Source organism: Pleurodeles waltl, chromosome 5 (genome assembly GCF_031143425.1).
Source record: "Pleurodeles waltl isolate 20211129_DDA chromosome 5, aPleWal1.hap1.20221129, whole genome shotgun sequence".
NCBI lineage: Eukaryota > Metazoa > Chordata > Amphibia > Caudata > Salamandridae > Pleurodeles > Pleurodeles waltl.
The window spans coordinates 247,073,742-247,092,903 of record NC_090444.1 but is presented as its reverse complement, the minus strand read 5'-3'; the positions used below and the strand labels follow the sequence as shown (position 1 = coordinate 247,092,903).

The following is a 19,162-nucleotide window of genomic DNA, read 5'->3' as shown; positions in this document are numbered from 1 at the left end:
TATCAATAGCAGTGTTCAGCAATCAGTTTGTCAATCATTTGTCACTGTCAACGTCACCCAAAGGATCCTTAGCTAACCCAGATTAGCATTAGAATGTGGGACTTCATGTGAAAACAATTTAGAACCAAAAATTTTGAAAACGTCTAGCTAGAAGAAAAACTAATAAACAGCGCAGTTGGTACCTAGAAGAAAAGGCACAAAAGTTAATCAGTCACATTGTCATGGCTACCTATCCATGGAATGGATCAGCAACAAAGTCAGAGTTTGTCTTCAGGTAATCAATCGATCAGCAACGCATCATGCTCTCAAGAGCATGAGCCTAATGACAGAATCTCAAACTGCGTCTCTTGACATCATTAATTCTCCCCTCGCATCTAAAGTTTTAGCCCCTTGTCATGACTTTTTATTAGAGTTTTCCAGTCCATCACCCTAATTCCTAATTGGTCAATTAATCACTATATGTGACGCTACCCAATACATTCAATTCTACAAATCTGTTAATTCTAGTATTTCGCCGTTCTCAGTTCATTGATTGGTACACTGTACGATGTCCTCATCATCCGGCTCATCAGGTATCGAAAATGTTGCATCTTTCTCTTCAGTCAGTGTCTCTATTGTTTCAGTCCTGGGAATGTACATCTCGTCTGCTCTACACATAATTGTATAAATTTGATTCCATCATCTCCTGTCTGTCGGAACATTGCAGAAAATTCTAGCTAAGCAGACTTTAACATTGGGTGGTTCAAGGGTAATTTATCATGGTCGCTTTCCTCCAGCATGCTCTAATAATTCAGCTTCTGCATGAGGCCTGGCAAAAACTAGACCACAACTTCGGCTAAGTTAATTCTACAATATAATGCAAAACATAGGTTATACATCTCATTATGGCACATTACTACATTATTATTACACATTTTCATTATTTCACACATTTTTTATCATTTTAGTGCAAATTCGTATAAGTGGCTATCATTCTTCGTGGGCACATTTTCAAACGTGCACATTATTTTCTCTACGATTTATTTCTCTATGAATTTTTTTTGTTAATCAAAAAACATAAACATTCATTAATAATTTCTAATTAGTACATCTGCTTCAATACCGCCCATTTTATACTTGTGTATAACTGCTCAAAAAGAGGCATTGCACATAGCTTATACAGTCCTCTAACCCGCTACTGTGCGGCCAGAGCTGCTTACTTTGGAACTGGGGCACCAGGTGTGAGTAGAGGCGCTCCGATACCTTCTGGTCGACCTATTTAAAACTGTTGAAAAAAAAGCAATGCGGGAGACAAAGAGTTTGGAACGGAGTATGTTTCAAGCAAAAAAGCTAAAATAACAGTATTTTATATTTTGAAAATGTGGAGTCCCCAGATTAATTTAAGAGTTGGCATGCGCCGCACACCTTGCGTTTAGTCGCGCATTGAAGGGAAACAAAACTTGAGACGGTGACTAAGTCGCAGACAGAGTGACGTCATCTTCCAGCGCGCCCAAGACACGCTTCCGCTTTCCTTTTCCCTTCTGCAGGCTGTCAGCTATCAGGCGGCTGCATCCTATCCCGGCACCATGTACTACAAGTTCAGCGGCTTCACACAGTCCCTTATCGGGACCTCAGCGCCTGGAGCCTACAATCCCCAGGTAACGGGAATGGGAGGGAGGCAGGGAACTGGAAATTTACCCCGATTGGAACACCGGCGGATTAGTATTGCCTCTTGACCCTGAAACATACTGCACGAGAGCTGCACAGTTCGACCTTGAGTGAATCTCACGCAGATGTGGAAACTCTCTCTCTGCTCTTCGCTGTGATAGGCTTTCCCTTAAATTGTCTGACTATCAAGCGAATAATTTGACGAATGCACAGCTCTGACCTTACCACGAGGGTTCCGATGAAGGCTGTGGTGAAGGCACACTTCTAACCTTCATAGCGAGGGCTGAGGAGAGCGGCCACCTTTTGCGGTCCTAACGATGACTGGGGAGAGTACACACCTCTGACCTTCATTCTGAGTATTGGTTGTTCACCGGGACTTAAACAAAGCGATTGTATGCCTAGACCTTTCGTCTGGAAGTGCGTTTGTGTCCCTTCTTTATCCTTAAAAATATACGATTTGAGAGTAATTGTTTTTTAAACAAAACCGGTTAATGTTCTGTCGAAATTAATAGATTGCAGGAATATTTTGGAAGCTTACAGAAGGATGTGGCTATTGATTTTTTTTTTTCGGTCATTGGGCGTAAATTGAGGTTTCACTTTTGAAGTGAGGGTTACTTGTGAGTCTCCATCAAATACCTGCAACGACCATTCTCTAGCAGTGGTCTGGAAAATATATACTTCTCTTATAAATTTCGCACTTTACTTTAAAATTAAGTTTTCAGAATCGCGTGTTTGGTTATTTACATTTATATTTTTATTTTAAGGCACTTTAAAATCAAGTACGTTTGTGAATCATGTATTTGACTGTTTAAATTGTATTTTATTTCAGGACCATAAAGTAAAACAAAAAGTTATGCGTGAAAAGCTATGACTAAATAAAATAGAACTGTTTTCAGATCTGATGAAGCAAATATCCTGCATGTAGGACAGACATTTTTAGGCCCTTGGCTGGTTCATTTCCTTCATTGTATAATGCAGTTAAAACTAATTTATAACCCTGCCTCATTTTTTGAGAACTGTTGATAAGAAACTTTACAACCTTTCCTTTTATGTGGGAGTCCTCTGAGTGTGCTGAGGCAGAGTCTTTGTGATGCGTATGTATGGTCGGTGACAACTCCTCCCACTGGCAAAGGTGGCTCAGCCTCACAACACCTAGCCCCTTTGTCTTACTGTCCAGGAGAAATACACAGAGACCAACTGCCAGCTGCTCCTACTCACGTGACTCAGAAAACCAGCTGCAAGCACCAAATGGATAGAACAGTAAAATGCCAACTTTCTAAAGGTGGCTTCAAAATTGTGACATAAAATCCAACTTTACCATTAAAGAGGCATTTAAATTACGTACCTTTGGAGACCAAAACCAACCTTCCTACCTGCTAGCAGCTGGAATTTATTGTTCATTAAATTTAACAAGGTAACCCAATGTTATCCTATGAGAGAGGTAGACCTTGCAGTAGTGAAAAAGGAATTGAAGGGTTTTTCACCACCAGGACTTCTAAAACTTAATGGTACATGCTTCACTTTGAATGTGTGGAACCCTGCCCTCTGGGCTGTGTGGTGCTTACCTTAGTGGTGACTTGATGTAGTAAAGGGAAAGGTTTGGGCCTAGCAAAATAATTATTTTGCCAGGTCGAAAAGAGAGTTTAAAAACTATACACAAGGGACAATAGCAGGGCACATTTGAAAGGCTTCTTAGGTGGGTAGCACAACAAGTACTGCAGGCCTACTAGTAGCATTTCACTTACAGGGCCTGGGTACAGGCAGCACCACTTTATTAGGGACTTACAAGTAAATTGAAATTTGCCAACTGGGTGCAAGCCATTGTTACCATGTTTTAGGAAGAGAGCACACATACTTTTCCACAGGTTAGCAGTGGTAAAGTGAGCAGAGTCTTAAAGCCAGCTAAAACAGGAGGATTGAAAGCAAAGTGTTGGGGAAACCAAGCCAAAGATGTCAGGGCCAACAAAACTTTAAATAAGAAAGTGATCTCAGTGCCAAGGGCGGTGGCCCACTTACTTATCTGGACAGAGGACAAATCTGTAACCTGCACATGCATGTAAGTTATTTCAATTTGATATCTAAAAATAAATAATAAAAAAATAACAATTTCTGTCCTTCCCATCCCTCCTCCTTCTCACTCATTCCAGTCTTTTCCTACTACCACGGATTCCCAAACATCCATCTCAGTTTCACCCCTAATTTTTTAGCTTTGCCACCTGACTCACAAGCACTCCTTAAAAAAACATATTAACTTCCCCTTTCAAATCCATTCCTATCATTCTATCCCTACCCAAACTCACATAAAATCAAGAGCACAAACGTAACACAACTAATGCACAAGGAAAAAAAATAATTCATACTGACCTACGAACTATTAATCTTGGGTTCTGGAGTCGCATGCTACTCGCTGAATAAACGCGTCAGTGCCTTATCAGGGGTAATACACGATATATAAGTACATTCACAGTTTACACCATGGGTTGAGATGCCAGCATATCCCTGATCCAAGGATTGTGGGTTGAAGTGAGTCCACATTTGAGGACTTTGCACCCAGACATGAAGTGAGAGCCCCAACTCTGGCTGAGGTCATTCAATTTCTATGTACTTTGCTTGTAAGCTTATACTCCAACCTTCACATTTTGAGGGTTGATGTGGAGACTGCATACCACATACCTGCAAACTGAAAGCACATAATGAACCATTTTACTAAGGTATGAGGCTTGTGTGGACAACACACTTTAATACTGAGTGTTAACAGGGGCGTGGGATCTTATACAATATCTACTTGTTTAAAGGACAAGTTGCTTCACAGACATATTTGTCCTGTTAAAAAATCCATCTGCCCCTTGTGGTGCTGTTCATTAAGGGGACACATGGCAGAAATTTCATTATATCCATGGTCTGTTAATAGTCTCTCTGGTCATGCCAGGGCTTATAATATATCAAGGCATGAATTCTAGCAAAGTTTTGGTTTTTCCCACTGTTCTGCCAATCTATATAAAGGGGCTGAAAGTAGTGTGTAAGCAGTAGTTCCAGGGTTGGACTGACAAGTTAGCTTGTGCACACCCACATACCTAAATACATGAAGAGTATTTAACAACACCTCTTTAGTCTCCATCCACTCATTAAAAGGTTGGAAATTTATTCTTGACAAGGGCAGGAGTAAAACCTATTACAGAGTGAAAAAAGAGGGTGCAGGGAAAGTGAAGCTACAGCCTCTTGCAGATTTAATGCTTGTATTTTTGCTCTTACCAAAACGGAATTTACAAGCATTTGCTAACAATATGATTTCCAGGCCTACTTTTGTGAAATCTTGAGCATTTGTGAAATTCATAAATCTGCTCCAGTGCAAGGAAATATGCATATTGGTTCACGTTTTGCGACTTTTCCAAATAAATTTATTTTCAGATTGCCCACAATAATTTTACAGATTCTCCATTATTAATCTTTTTTTCTAATATTTTCATGCATCACTACAAATAATGCTTTAGAGAAATGCTGTTTAAAGTTTCCCAGTAGTTTAGCAAAAAGTTTTTTTTTTTTTCTCAAGCTGCAGATTTTTTGTGTACGTTTTAGTTTGAAAGCAACCAATCGCCAATCTTGCATTTGCGCTGCATAAACACTTTTTAGTCTCAAGTTGTCAATTTTTGCAGAAATGTACAAAAGTGTATATTGCAGCCATTCTCAGTAGTACTGCTGAGCTCCTAACTAAGAACTTCCTTAGCTCCCATGCCTGTTAGTAAGGGCTTTGTATTAATTAATCGTATATACAAGCTTGAACAAAAACTATACAACAGGAACAATCTTGTTTCGCTGACCCTAGCAATGGTAACTTTGTGTTCTTGGCCTCAAATTATATGTCCTGGGCTTCGGATGATAGGAAGTCCACACCGTACAATTAAACTAATAAGTGGTCTGAAGTGTCTCACTGCGTGGATATATGGATATCACAGATTTTTTTAAAAAACAAATTTGGGAGCATCTCACCATTTGGCATGGCCTCTGCCCCACGCCCTCCCCCCACCACTTTTATGGCTGGTGTAAATTATGTGCATATCACATATCATGAACTTTAAAGTGGGGTTGATGTTTGTCCCATTAACCAGCATTTTTTCACTTGCACTGTTGATTCACATTGGTACCTATTACTAACAGTAAAGAGCACGTGCAGGCCAGAGTGGTGTTATCTAGCCAACTTTAATAGCAGTTTCTTGGAACAGACATTTATTGCTACTCTGTGCAGTGGTTCATCAACCCTGCGAGGATGAAAGTCTGAGTGGACTTTCCAGGATCAGAATCTGTGTTCAGGCAGTTGAACACAGGTCCCTCTAGTTACTACATTGGTTCTCCGACATACCACAACCCTCAATTGGATTGAACCCCACAGTGTATTAAATAGCCCTAAACTTAGTTCTGCCCTACTCACAGGGCCTAATGTTAACCCAAGGCCCAAGCTTAACCTGCAGCTTGGTCCGTGTAATGGTGGGAAATAACTATACAAATAAAAGTAAAAAAACGTACAGCCTTAGCACCAAGCCAAACCTTTGATCCTGCTTGAGCCATTGTCCAAAGTTAACTCTAAAAGTATATGGAACTTGATCCTCTGGCCCAAAAATTAGTAATCAGAAGCCCCAAACCAAATGCCAAGCTTCATTTTACATTTGTCATTCTGGTTAGAGATGGACGTATTAACCTCAAGTTTTGCCATATCTACTGTGACACCCCGTTGTTGTCAAGTAAATGGGTTATTGTGAATTTCTTTTGACTCTCTTCAAAGTCCAGTTCTACTGTTTGGATTTTTGTCGTTTTGGTGTGATTTTATTTATTAAAATATTCTCTATTTTTTCCAAATTGGTTTGGGATTTTTCTTGATTTGTTTTGTCACTTTAGTGCTGTTTGTATGCTGCATAAATACTTTAAACTTTCCTTCTAAGTTGAGACTGACTGTTTCTATGCCAGACTACAAGATGGTTAATATCTGGTTACTTTAGTGACATTTTGTGGTTCACCCTGACAGCATTGTGATTGTTGCTTGTGTGTGGGGCTTCCGACCTCATCTATCAATAACCTGCTTTATAATAATTACTTTAAAAAAATCATATGGTGATGGGACCAGTAATAAACTCCCAGCAGTCCAGGTAATATTTGGATCCCCCACACATTCTGCTGTTTACAGTCTGAGATGACCCCTGTATTGGTTACCTGTTCGGCAATGATGAGTCATAATTAGAGAAAAAATGGCTAATATGAACTGCTTCCTGGTAAATCCAAAGCATTGTGCTGCCAAACTCAGCAGCGGCTCAGCATCTCATGACAATCTCCAGTAGAGAATACATACCTGAACCTCCAAACCTCTATACTGGCCTTCAGTGGCCCCCTGATTCCCAGTTTATTAATTTTATAAACAATATTAATGATAAAGCTTCACAATATCTAAACAAAATTTACAATTCTACTAACCTGTCAGAAGTTAAGGTCTTCTGGGAAAACAAAAGTCCCCTAGGAAACACCAGAAGAAGCATATCATGCTTCTTATGGAACTTTTCCAGGAAATTTGAGTAATACTGACCAAATGTGCTGTTTCGGAAAGCCCTAAAAATGTACCTGCATTAAGCAGAAATTGCTCTTTTCAACAGTACTTCTAGTTGCCTTTTCTTGTATTTACTGCTTTATAAATCATTTATGATTGATTGCTTGTGGAAGGGACTCCAAGATAAGAATGAGGGAATCGTGCAACCTTACACCAAACCCTTGTGTGTGAGAAATGTTTTTCAACTAAGATGTTGGTTTTGTTGGTGTGCGTGTTTGTGTAGTCAGAGTGGTTGGTGCACCAAAGTGAAAAAGAAGGGGTGTGGGGAGAGGGGGATATTACTACCATCCACTGTACCCATATTGAGGTTACAATGGAAGGTCAATGCTTGATGCTGGGAGGTCGTGATTGTCTATTATTGTGTGTGTGCCAGATGGTCTCAGTGTTGTGACTGTTCATGGTGGAATCCTCGTTCTGGTCCATGTGAACTCATGTTCCCTGGCTTTGAAGAAATTGATTTAGTGATCACGGTAGGGGTTTGTGGGATCTGAGAAAGTGAATGGCAGCAGGGTGAGTAAGGCAACCATGATGTTGGGAAGAGAGGAAGTTGGTTATTTGTCAGGCTATAAGAGATTGGGGAATGCACAGTGTGGGTGTGATGAGCACGATGATCAGGAATTTTAGGCAGTAGGGATTACCACAGCTGATGGTAGACGAGAGACTGGCAAATAGAATGGTTGGGTTGATGAGAAACAATGTGCTGAAAGGATGGTAAGAGTGAAGAGAGCGGTATGATAGGTGAGGATGCAGTGGAAAGCGGTGTTTAGAGTGAATGAAGTTGGTAGACGGCTTAGAAAGATGGGTAAGTGTAGGAAGTTGGCTCTGTATGTACTATTTCAAAGTAAGGAATAGCATGCACAGAGTCCAAGGGTTACGCTTAGAGGTAAGATAGTGGCAAAAAGAGATAATACTAATGCTCTATTTTGTGGTAGTGTGGTCGAGCAGTAGGCTTATCAAAGGAGTAGTGTTAAGCATTTGTTGTACATACACACAGGCAATAAATGAGGAACACCCACTCAGAAACAATTCCAGGCCAGTAGGTTTTTGTATAGAAAAATATATTTTCTTAGTTTATTTTAAGAACCACAGGTTCAAATTCTACATGTAATATCTCATTTGAAAGGTATTGCAGGTAAGTACTTTAGGAACTTTGAATAATCACAATAGCATATATACCTTTTACATAAAACACATTTAGCTGTTTTAAAAGTGGACACAGTGCAATTTTCACAGGTCCTGGGGGAGGTAAAGTAATGTTAGTTCTTGCAGGTAAGTAAACCACCTACGGGGTTCAAATTGGGGTCCAAGGTAGCCCACCGTTGGGGGTTCAGAGCAACCCCAAAGTTACCACACCAGCAGCTCAGGGCCGGTCAGGTGTAGAGGTCAAAGAGGTGCCCAAAACACATAGGCTTCAATGGAGAAGGGGGTGCCCCGGTTCCAGTCTGCCAGCAGGTAAGTACCCGCGTCTTTGGAGGGCAGACCAGGGGGGGGTTTTGTAGGGCACCGGGGGGGACACAAGTCAGCACAAAAAGTACACCCTCAGCAGCGCGGGGGCGGCCGGGTGCAGTGTGCAAACACACGTCGGGTTTCCAATAGCTTTCAGTGGGAGGCCAAGGGGTCTCTTCAGCGGTGCAGGCAGGCAAGGGGGGGGCTCTTCGGGGTAGCCACCACCTGGGAAGGGAGAGGGCCTCCTGGGGGTCACTCCTGCACTGGAGTTCCGATCCTTCAGGTCCTGGGGGCTGCGGGTGCAGGGTCTTTTCCAGGCGTCGGGATTTCAGAGTCAGGCAGTCGCGGTCAGGGGGAGCCTCGGGATTCCCTCTGCAGGCGTCGCTGTGGGGGCTCAGGGGGGACAACTTTGGTTACTCACAGTCTTGGAGTCGCCGGGGGGTCCTCCCTGTAGCGTTGTTTCTTCACCAGTCGAGTCGGAGTCGCCGGGTGCAGGGTTGCAAGTCTCACGCTTCTTGCGGGGATTGCAGGGGTCTTTAAATCTGCTCCTCTGGAAACAAAGTTGCAGTCTTTGTTGAACAGGGCCGCTGTTCTCGGGAGTTTTTTGGTCTTTTGGAAGCAGGGTAGTCCTCTGAGGATTCAGAGGTCGCTGGTCCTGGGGAAAGCATCGCTGGAGCAGTTTTCTTCTGAAGGAGGGAGACAGGCCGGTAGGGCTGGGGCCAAAGCAGTTGGTGTCTTCGTCTTCTCTGCAGGGTTTTTCAGCTCAGCAGTCTTCTTCTTTAAGTTGCAGGAATCAAAATTCTTAGGTTCAGGGGAGCCCTTAAATACTAAATTTAAGGGCGTGTTTAGGTCTGGGGGGTTAGTAGCCAATGGCTACTAGCCTGAGGGTGGGTACACCCTCTTTGTACCTCCTCCCAAGGGGAGGGGGTCACATTCCTATCCCTATTGGGGGAATCCTCCATCTGCAAGATGGAGGATTTCTAAAAGTTAGTCACTTCAGCTCAGGACACCTTAGGGGCTGTCCTGACTGGCCAGTGACTCCTCCTTGTTATTCTCATTATTTCCTCCGGCCTTGCCGCCAAAAGTGGGGCCGTGGCCGGAGGGGGCGGGCAACTCCACTAGCTGGAGTTCCCTGTGGTGCTGGAACAAAGGGGGTGAGCCTTTGAGGCTCACCGCCAGGTGTTACAGCTCCTGCCTGCGGGAGGTGTTAGCATCTCCCCCCAGTGCAGGCTTTGTTACTGGCCACAGAATGACAAAGGCACTCTCCCTATGTGGCCAGCAACATCTCTCGAGTGTGGCAGGCTGCTAAAACCAGTCAGCCTACACAGATAGTTGGTTAAGTTTCAGGGGGCACCTCTAAGGTGCCCTCTGGGGTGTATTTCACAATAAAATGTACACTGGCATCAGTGTGCATTTATTGTGCTGAGAAGTTTGATCCCAAACTTCCCAGTTTTCAGTGTAGCCATTATGGTGCCGTGGAGTTCGTGTTTGACAGACTCCCAGACCATATACTCGTATGGCTACCCTGCACTTACAATGTCTAAGGTTTTGCTTAGACACTCTAGGGGCACAGTGCTCATGCACTGGTGCCCTCACCTATGGTATAGTGCACCCTGCCTTAGGGCTGTAAGGCCTGCTAGAGGGGTGACTTATCTATACTGCATAGGCAGTGTGAGGTTGGCATGGCACCCTGAGGGTAGTGCCATGTCGACTTACTCGTTTTGTCCTCACCAGCACACACAAGCTGGCAAGCAGTGTGTCTGTGCTGAGTGAGGGGTCCCCAGGGTGGCATAAGATATGCTGCAGCCCTTAGAGACCTTCCCTGGCATCAGGGCCGTTGGTACCAGTTACAAGGGACTTACCTGGATGCCAGGGTGTGCCAATTGTGTAAAACAAAAGTACAGGTTAGGGAAAGAACACTGGTGCTGGGGCCTGGTTAGCAGGCCTCAGCACACTTTCAATTCAAAACATAGCATCAGCAAAGGCAAAAAGTCAGGGGGTAACCATGCCAAGGAGGCATTTCCTTACACAACCCCCCCCCCCCCCCCAAACTAAAGAGGATGAGACTAACCTTTCCCAAGAGAGTCTTCATTGTCTAAGTGGAAGAACCTGGAAAGGTCATCTGCATTGGCATGGGCAGTCCCAGGTCTGTGTTCCACTATAAAGTCCATTCCCTGTAGGGAGATGGACCACCTCAACAGTTTTGGATTTTCACCTTTCATTTGCATCAGCCATCTGAGAGGTCTGTGGTCAGTTTGAACTACAAAGTGAGTACCAAAGAGGTATGGTCTCAGCTTCTTCAGGGACCAAACCACAGCAAAGGCCTCCCCCTCAATGGCACTCCAACGCTGCTCCCTGGGGAGTAACCTCCTGCTAATGAAAGCAACAGGCTGGTCAAGGCCATCATCATTTGTTTGGGACAAAACTGCCCCTATCCCATGTTCAGAGGCATCTGTCTGCACAATGAACTGCTTGGTGTAATCTGGAGCTTTTAGAACTGGTGCTGTGCACATAGCTTGTTTCAGGGTGTCAAAGGCCTGTTGGCATTCTACAGTCCAGTTTACCTTCTTGGGCATTTTCTTGGAGGTGAGCTCTGTGAGGGCTGTCACAATGGATCCATATCCCTTCACAAACCTCCTATAGTACCCAGTCAATCCAAAGAATGCTCTGACTTGAGTCTGGGTTTTTGGAGCTGCCCAGTCCAGAATAGTCTGGATCTTAGGCTGGAGTAGCTGAACCTGGCCTCCACCTACAAGGTGTCCCAAGTAAACCACAGTTCCCTGCCCTATCTGGCATTTGGGTGCCTTGATAGAGAGGCCTGCTGATTGCAGAGCCTTCAAAACCTTCTTCAGGTGGACCAGGTGATCCTGCCAGTTGGAGCTAAAGACAGCAATATCATCAAGATAAGCTGCACTTGCTGGCTTGGAGTCCTTTAGGACTTGATTCACCAACCTTTGGAAGGTGGCAGGGGCATTCTTTAAACCAAAGGGCATAACAGTGAACTGATAATGCCCATCAGGTGTGGAGAATGCTGTCTTTTCTTTTGCTCCAGGTGCCATTTTGATTTGCCAGTACCCTGCTGTTAAGTCAAAGGTACTTAAGAATTTGGCAGCACCTAATTTGTCTATCAGTTCATCAGCTCTAGGAATGGGATGGGCATCTGTCTTGGTGACAAAATTAAGTCCTCTGTAGTCCAAACAAAACCTCATCTCTCTCTTTCCATCTCTGGTGTGAGGTTTGGGGACTAAGACCACTGGGCTAGCCCAGGGGCTGTCAGAGTGCTCAATTACTCCCAATTCCAGCATCTTGTGGACTTCCACCTTGATGCTTTCCTTAACTTGGTCAGACTGTCTGAATATTTTGTTTTTGACAGGCATGCTGTCTCCTGTGTCCACATCATGGGTACACAGGTGTGTCTGACCAGGGGTAGGGAAAAGAGCTCCGCAAACTGCTGCAGGACCTTCCTACAGTCAGATTGCTGTTGGCTAGAGAGGGTGTCTGAATAGATCACTCCATCTACTGAGCCATCTTTAGGGTTTGATGAGAGGAGATCAGGGAGAGGTTCCCTCTCCGCTTCCTGGTCCTCATCTGTTACCATCAACAGATTCACATCAGCCCTGTCATGGAAGCGCTTTAGGCGGTTCACATGGATCACCCTCTTGGGGCTCCTGCTAGTGTCTAGGTCCACCAGGTAGGTGACCTGACTCTTTTTCTCTAGCACTGGGTAAGGGCCACTCCATCTGTCCTGAAGTGCTCTGGGAGCCACAGGCTCCAAAACCCAGACTTTCTGCCCTGGTTGAAACTCAACCATTGCAGCCTTTTGGACATACCAAAACGTCTGGAGCTGTTGGCTGGCCTCAAGGTTTTTGCTTGCCTTTTCCATGTACTCTGCTATTCTTGAGCGAAGGCCAAGTACATAGTCCACTATGTCTTGTTTAGGCTCATGAAGAGGTCGCTCCCAGCCTTCTTTAACAAGAGCAAATGGTCCCCTTACAGAGTGGCCAAACAGAAGTTCAAAGGGTGAGAACCCTACTCCCTTCTGAGGCACCTCTCTGTAAGCGAAAAGCAGACATGGCAAGAGGACATCCCATCTCCTTTTGAGTTTTTCTGGGAGCCCCATGATCATGCCCTTTAATGTCTTGTTGAATCTCTCAACAAGGCCATTAGTTTGTGGATGATAGGGTGTAGTGAATGTATAAGTCACGCCACACTCATTCCACATATGTTTCAGGTATGCTGACATGAAGTTGGTACCTCTGTCAGACACCACCTCCTTAGGGAAGCCCACTCTGGTAAAGATACCAATGAGGGCCTTGGCTACTGCAGGGGCAGTAGTCGACCTAAGGGGAATAGCTTCAGGATACCTAGTAGCATGATCCACTACTACTAGGATGTACATATTTCCTGAGGCTGTGGGAGGTTCAAGTGGACCCACTATGTCCACACCCACTCTTTCAAAGGGGACCCCCACCACTGGAAGTGGAATGAGGGGGGGCTTTGGATGTCCACCTGTCTTACCACTGGCTTGACAGGTGGTACAGGAGACACAAAACTCCTTAACTTTCTGGGACATGTTCGGCCAATAGAAGTGGTTGACTAGTCTCTCCCACGTCTTGGTTTGTCCCAAATGCCCAGCAAGGGGAATATCATGGGCTTAGGTCAGAATAAACTCTCTGAACTCCTGAGGCACTACCACTCTCCTAGTGGCACCAGGTTTGGGATCTCTTGCCTCAGTGTACAGGAGTCCATCTTCCCAATAGACCCTATGTGTTCCAGTTTTCTTGCCATTGGACACTTCAGCAGCTTGCTGCCTAAGGCCTTCAAGAGAGGGTCAGGTTTCTTGCCCCTTACACAACTGCTCCCTTGAGGGTCCCCCTGGGCCTAAGAGCTCAACCTGATAAGGTTCCAACTCCATAGGCTCAGTTCCCTCAGAGGGCAGAACTTCTTCCTGAGAAGGGAGGTTCTCTTTTTGTTGTTGTGTTGCAGCCGGTTTCCCAGCTGGCTTCCCTTTCCTCTTGGTAGGCTGGGCCCTTTTTCCAGACTCCAGCTCTACTTTTTCACCCTGAGCCTTGCACTGTGCCCTTGTCTTGACACACACCAGTTCAGGGATACCCAGCATGGCTGCATGGGTTTTCAGTTCTACCTCAGCCCATGCTGAGGACTCCAAGTCATTTCCAAGCAAACAGTCTACTGGGATATTTGAGGAGACCACCACCTGTTTCAGGCCATTGACCCCTCCCCACTCTAAAGTTACCATAGCCATGGGATGTACTTTAGTTTGATTGTCAGCATTGCTAACTTGATAAGTTTGTCCAGTCAGGTATTGACCAGGGGAAACCAGTCTTTCTGTCACCATTGTGACACTGGCACCTGTATCCCTCAGGCCTTCTACACTTGTCCCATTAATTAAGAGCTGCTGCCTGTATTTCTGCATGTTAGGAGGCCAGGCAGCCAGTGTGGCTAAATCCACCCCACCCTCAGACACTAATGTAGCTTCAGTGTGGCACCTGATTTGCTCTGGGCACACTGTTGATCCCACTTGGAGACTAGCCATTCCAGTGTTAGCTGGAGTGGAGTTAGAAGTGGGTGTTTTCTTGGGACAGGCCTTGTCTCCAGTTTGGTGTCCAGGCTGATTACAGCTATGACACCAGGCCTTTTTGGGATCAAAGGTTTTACCCTTGTACCCAAAATTGGTTTGTGAAGAGGCTCTGGGCCCACCCTCCTGTGCAGGTTTTTGGGGGCCTGTAGAAGACTCTTTACTATTTTTGTTTTTGGATGTCTCAACACCTTTCCCCTGGGGAGGCTTTGTGATCCCTTTCTTTTGGTCACCCCCTGTGGAAGTCTTGGTCACCCTAGTCTTGACCCAATGGTCCGCCTTCTTTCCCAATTCTTGGGGAGAAATTGCTCCTAGGTCTACCAGATGCTGATGCAGTTTGTCATTGAAACAATTACTTAACAGATGTTCTTTCACAAATAAAATTGTACAGCCCATCATAATCATTTACACCACTGCCTTGAATCCAAACATTTAGTGTTTTTACTGAGTAGTCTACAAAATCAACCCAGGTCTGGCTCGAGGATTTTTGAACCCCCCTGAATCTAATCCTATACTCCTCAGTGGAGAATCCAAAGCCCTCAATCAGGGTTCCCTTCATGAGGTCATAAGATTCTGCATCTTTTCCAGAGAGTGTGAGGAGTCTATCCCTACACTTTCCAGTGAACATTTCCCAAAGGAGAGCACCCCAGTGAGATCTGTTCACTTTTCTGGTTACACAAGCCCTCTCAAAAGCTGTGAACCATTTGGTGATGTCATCACCATCTTCATATTTAGTCACAATCCCTTTAGGGATTTTTAACATGTCAGGAGAATCTCTGACCCTAGTTATGTTGCTGCCACCATTGATGGGTCCTAGGCCCATCTCTTGTCTTTCCCTTTCTATGGCTAGGATCTGTCTTTCCAAAGCCAATCATTTGGCCATCCTGGCTAACTGGATGTCCTCTTCACTGGGATTATCCTCAGTGATTTCAGAGAGGTTGGTCCCTCCTGTGAGGGAAACAGCATCTCTGACTATTATATTTGGAGGCAGGGCTTGAGAGGCCCTGTTCTCCCTAGTTAGGGCTGGAAGGTGGGAATTTTCCTCCAAGTCACTATCTTCATCCTCTGTGTTGCCATCCTCAGAGGGGTTGGCCTTTTCAAACTCTGCCAAAAGCTCCTGGAGCTGTAGTTTGGAAGGTCTGGGGCCCATTGCTATTTTCTTTATTTTACAGAGTGACCTTAGCTCCCTCATCTTAAGATGGAGGTAAGGGATGATGTAGAGTTCCATCACATTCACATCTGTACTAGACATTATGCTTCTAAAAGTTGGAATACTTTTTAAGAATCTAAAACTAGTTCTAGGTTCTAATTCAAACTTTCACAAAACTTTTAAACTCTAAAAGAAATGCTAACAGGGACTAACACAAGGCCCTAGCAGGACTTTAAAAAAATTAGAAAAATAGTTCAAATTGCAAAAATCAATTTCTAATGACAATTTTTGGAATTTGTCGTGTGATCAGATATTGGCTGAGTAGTCCAGCAAATGCTTAGTCTTGTATCCCACCGCTGCCACCAATGTAGGAAGTTGGCTCTGTATGTGCTATTTCAAAGTAAGGAATAGCATGCACAGAGTCCAAGGGTTCCCCTTAGAGGTAAGATAGTGGCAAAAAGAGATAATACTAATGCTCTATTTTGTGGTAGTGTGGTCGAGCAGTAGGCTTATCAAAGGAGTAGTGTTAAGCATTTGTTGTACATACACACAGGCAATAAATGAGGAACACCCACTCAGAAACAATTCCAGGCCAATAGGTTTTTGTATAGAAAAATATATTTTCTTAGTTTATTTTAAGAACCACAGGTTCAAATTCTACATGTAATATCTCATTTGAAAGGTATTGCAGGTAAGTACTTTAGGAACTTTGAATAATCACAATAGCATATATACCTTTTACATAAAACACATTTAGCTGTTTTAAAAGTGGACACTTGGTGCAATTTTCACAGTTCCTGGGGGAGGTAAAGTAATGTTAGTTCTTGCAGGTAAGAAAACCACCTACGGGGTTCAAATTGGGGTCCAAGGTAGCCCACCGTTGGGGGTTCAGAGCAACCCCAAAGTTACCACACCAGCAGCTCAGGGCCGGTCAGGTGTAGAGGTCAAAGAGGTGCCCAAAACACATAGCCTTCAATGGAGAAGGGGGTGCCCCGGTTCCAGTCTGCCAGCAGGTAAATACCCGCGTCTTCGGAGGGCAGACCAGGGGGGGTTTTGTAGGGCACCGGGGGGGACACAAGTCAGCACAAAAAGTACACCCTCAGCAGCGCGGGGGCGGCCGGGTGCAGTGTGCAAACACGCGTCGGGTTTCCAATAGATTTCAATGGGAGACCAAGGGGTCTCTTCAGCGGTGCAGGCAGGCAAGGGGGGGGGCTCCTCGGGGTAGCCACCACCTGGGAAGGGAGAGGGCCTCCAGGGGGTCACTCCTGCACTGGAGTTCCGATCCTTCAGGTCCTGGGGGCTGCGGGTGCAGGGTCTTTTCCAGGCGTCGGGATTTCAGAGTCAGGCAGTCGCGGTCAGGGGGAGCCTCGGGATTCCCTCTGCAGGCGTCGCTGTGGGGGCTCAGGGGGGACAACTTTGGTTACTCACAGTCTTGGAGTCGCCGGGGGGTCCTCCCTGTAGCGTTGTTTCTTCACCAGTCGAGTCGGCGTCGCCGGGTGCAGGGTTGCAAGTCTCACGCTTCTTGCGGGGATTGCAGGGGTCTTTAAATCTGCTCCTCTGGAAACAAAGTTGCAGTCTTTGTTGAACAGGGCCGCTGTTCTCTGGAGTTTCTTGGTCTTTTGGAAGCAGGGCAGTCCTCTGAGGATTCAGAGGTCTCTGGTCCTGGGGAAAGCGTCGCTGGAGCAGTTTTCTTCTGAAGGAGGGAGACAGGCCGGTAGGGCTGGGGCCAAAGCAGTTGGTGTCTTCGTCTTCTCTGCAGGGTTTTTCAGCTCAGCAGTCCTCTTCTTCTTTAAGTTGCAGGAATCTAAATTCTTAGGTTCAGGGGAGCCCTTAAATACTAAATTTAAGGGCGTGTTTAGGTCTGGGGGGTTAGTAGCCAATGGCTACTAGCCCTGAGGGTGGGTACACCCTCTTTGTGCCTCCTCCCAAGGGGAGGGGGTCACATTCCTATCCCTATTGGGGGAATCCTCCATCTGCAAGATGGAGGATTTCTAAAAGTTAGTCACTTCAGCTCAGGACACCTTAGGGGCTGTCCTGACTGGCCAGTGACTCCTCCTTGTTATTCTCATTATTTCCTCCGGCCTTGCCGCCAAAAGTGGGGCCGTGGCCGGAGGGGGCGGGCAACTCCACTAGCTGGAGTGCCCTGTGGTGCTGGAACAAAGGTGGTGAGCCTTTGAGGCTCACCGCCAGGTGTTACAGCTCCTGCCTGCGGGAGGTGTTAGCATCTCCACCCAGTGCAGGCTTTGTTACTGGCCACAGAATGACAAAGGCACTCTCCCCATGTGGCCAGCAACATGTCTCGAGTGTGGCAGGCTGCTAAAACCAGTCAGCATACACAGATAGTTGGTTAAGTTTCAGGGGGCACCTCTAAGGTGCCCTCTGGGGTGTATTTCACAATAAAATGTACACTGGCATCAGTGTGCATTTATTGTGCTGAGAAGGTTGATACCAAACTTCCCAGTTTTCAGTGTAGCCGTTATGGTGCTGTGGAGTTCGTGTTTGACAGACTCCCAGACCATATACTCTTATGGCTACCCTGCACTTACAATGTCTAAGGTTTTGCTTAGACACTGTAGGGGCACAGTGCTCATGCACTGGTTCCGTCACCTATGGTATAGTGCACCCTGCCTTAGGGCTGTAAGGCCTGCTAGAGGGGTGACTTATCTATACTGCATAGGCAGTGTGAGGTTGGCATTGCACCCTGAGGGGAGTGCCATGTCGACTTACTTGTTTTGTCCTCACCAGCACACACAAGCTGGCAAGCAGTGGGTCTGTGCTGAGTGAGGGGTCCCCAGGGTGGCATAAGATATGCTGCAGCCGTTAGAGACCTTCCCTGGCATCAGGGCCCTTGGTACCAGGGGTACCAGTTACAAGGGACTTACCTGGATGCCAGGGTGTGCCAATTGTGTAAAACAAAAGTACAGGTTAGGGAAAGAACACTGGTGCTGGGGCCTGGTTAGCAGGCCTCAGCACACTTTCAATTCAAAACATAGCATCAGCAAAGGCAAAAAGTCAGGGGTAACCATGCCAAGGAAGCATTTCCTTACAGTAAGCATGCTTGTGGCAGTGTTGTGGGGATGGATCTGTGGTTGAGCTCAGCCAATAGGCAGATGGTGTAGGAGGGGGTGTAGTGGGGGTTAGTTTAGTGCCCGGTGGATCGGGAAGGAGTCCTCCTAGGTAAGACACCCAGAAACCAGGGCTCATACTATAGTAGGGCTTGAATACTAGCAAGTTCCTAATTTTGGCACCTTTCAGCAGATCTACATTCTGAGACTGGAGATCGGGGTAAGCAATAGTTTTAGGGTTGAAATGCCCTTTTGAGTCTGTACAAACCTACTAACTTGTATGTTTTAGGGGTTTTCACCAGCTCTTCTCTAATCTTTTTCCATATTGGAAAAGGTTGGAAATTTAATCCTAACAAGGGCAGAAGTAAAACTTCTTCCAGGATTGGGAATAGAGAGGTTGATAGGAAGGTGAGCTTATAAACACTCAACATATTTTCCCATGAGCAAATCTACACATGCAGATTTGCTCCTGCTAAAATACAGTTCACAAATATTCTTGTGATTTCATAAAATATGTAAATCTGCACTAATTTAATTTATTTCACATGAAGTGTATCGGCACACAAAGTAGTTTTGTTCAGTGCCAGAAATTACTGAGGCAATGTGTGCTTTTTTTAGACCAAAAATATTTTTGCTTTTTACCAGTGTTCGTTACGATGGTGAGGGCT

The 19,162-nt window shown here is 45.4% G+C and overlaps 1 protein-coding gene across 1 annotated transcript in view; it reads left to right on the top strand.

The window, feature by feature from the left end:
• The first annotated feature begins 1,481 nt into the window (after positions 1 to 1,481).
• The window catches only part of COX7A2L (cytochrome c oxidase subunit 7A2 like), a 49,390-nt gene continuing 31,709 nt past the window's right edge, over positions 1,482 to 19,162 (top strand). The window contains exon 1 of the mRNA XM_069233981.1: positions 1,482 to 1,637. Within this exon, the coding sequence (XP_069090082.1) occupies positions 1,566 to 1,637 (72 nt within the window). The 5' untranslated portion in view covers positions 1,482 to 1,565. The remainder of the gene's footprint in view (positions 1,638 to 19,162) is intronic.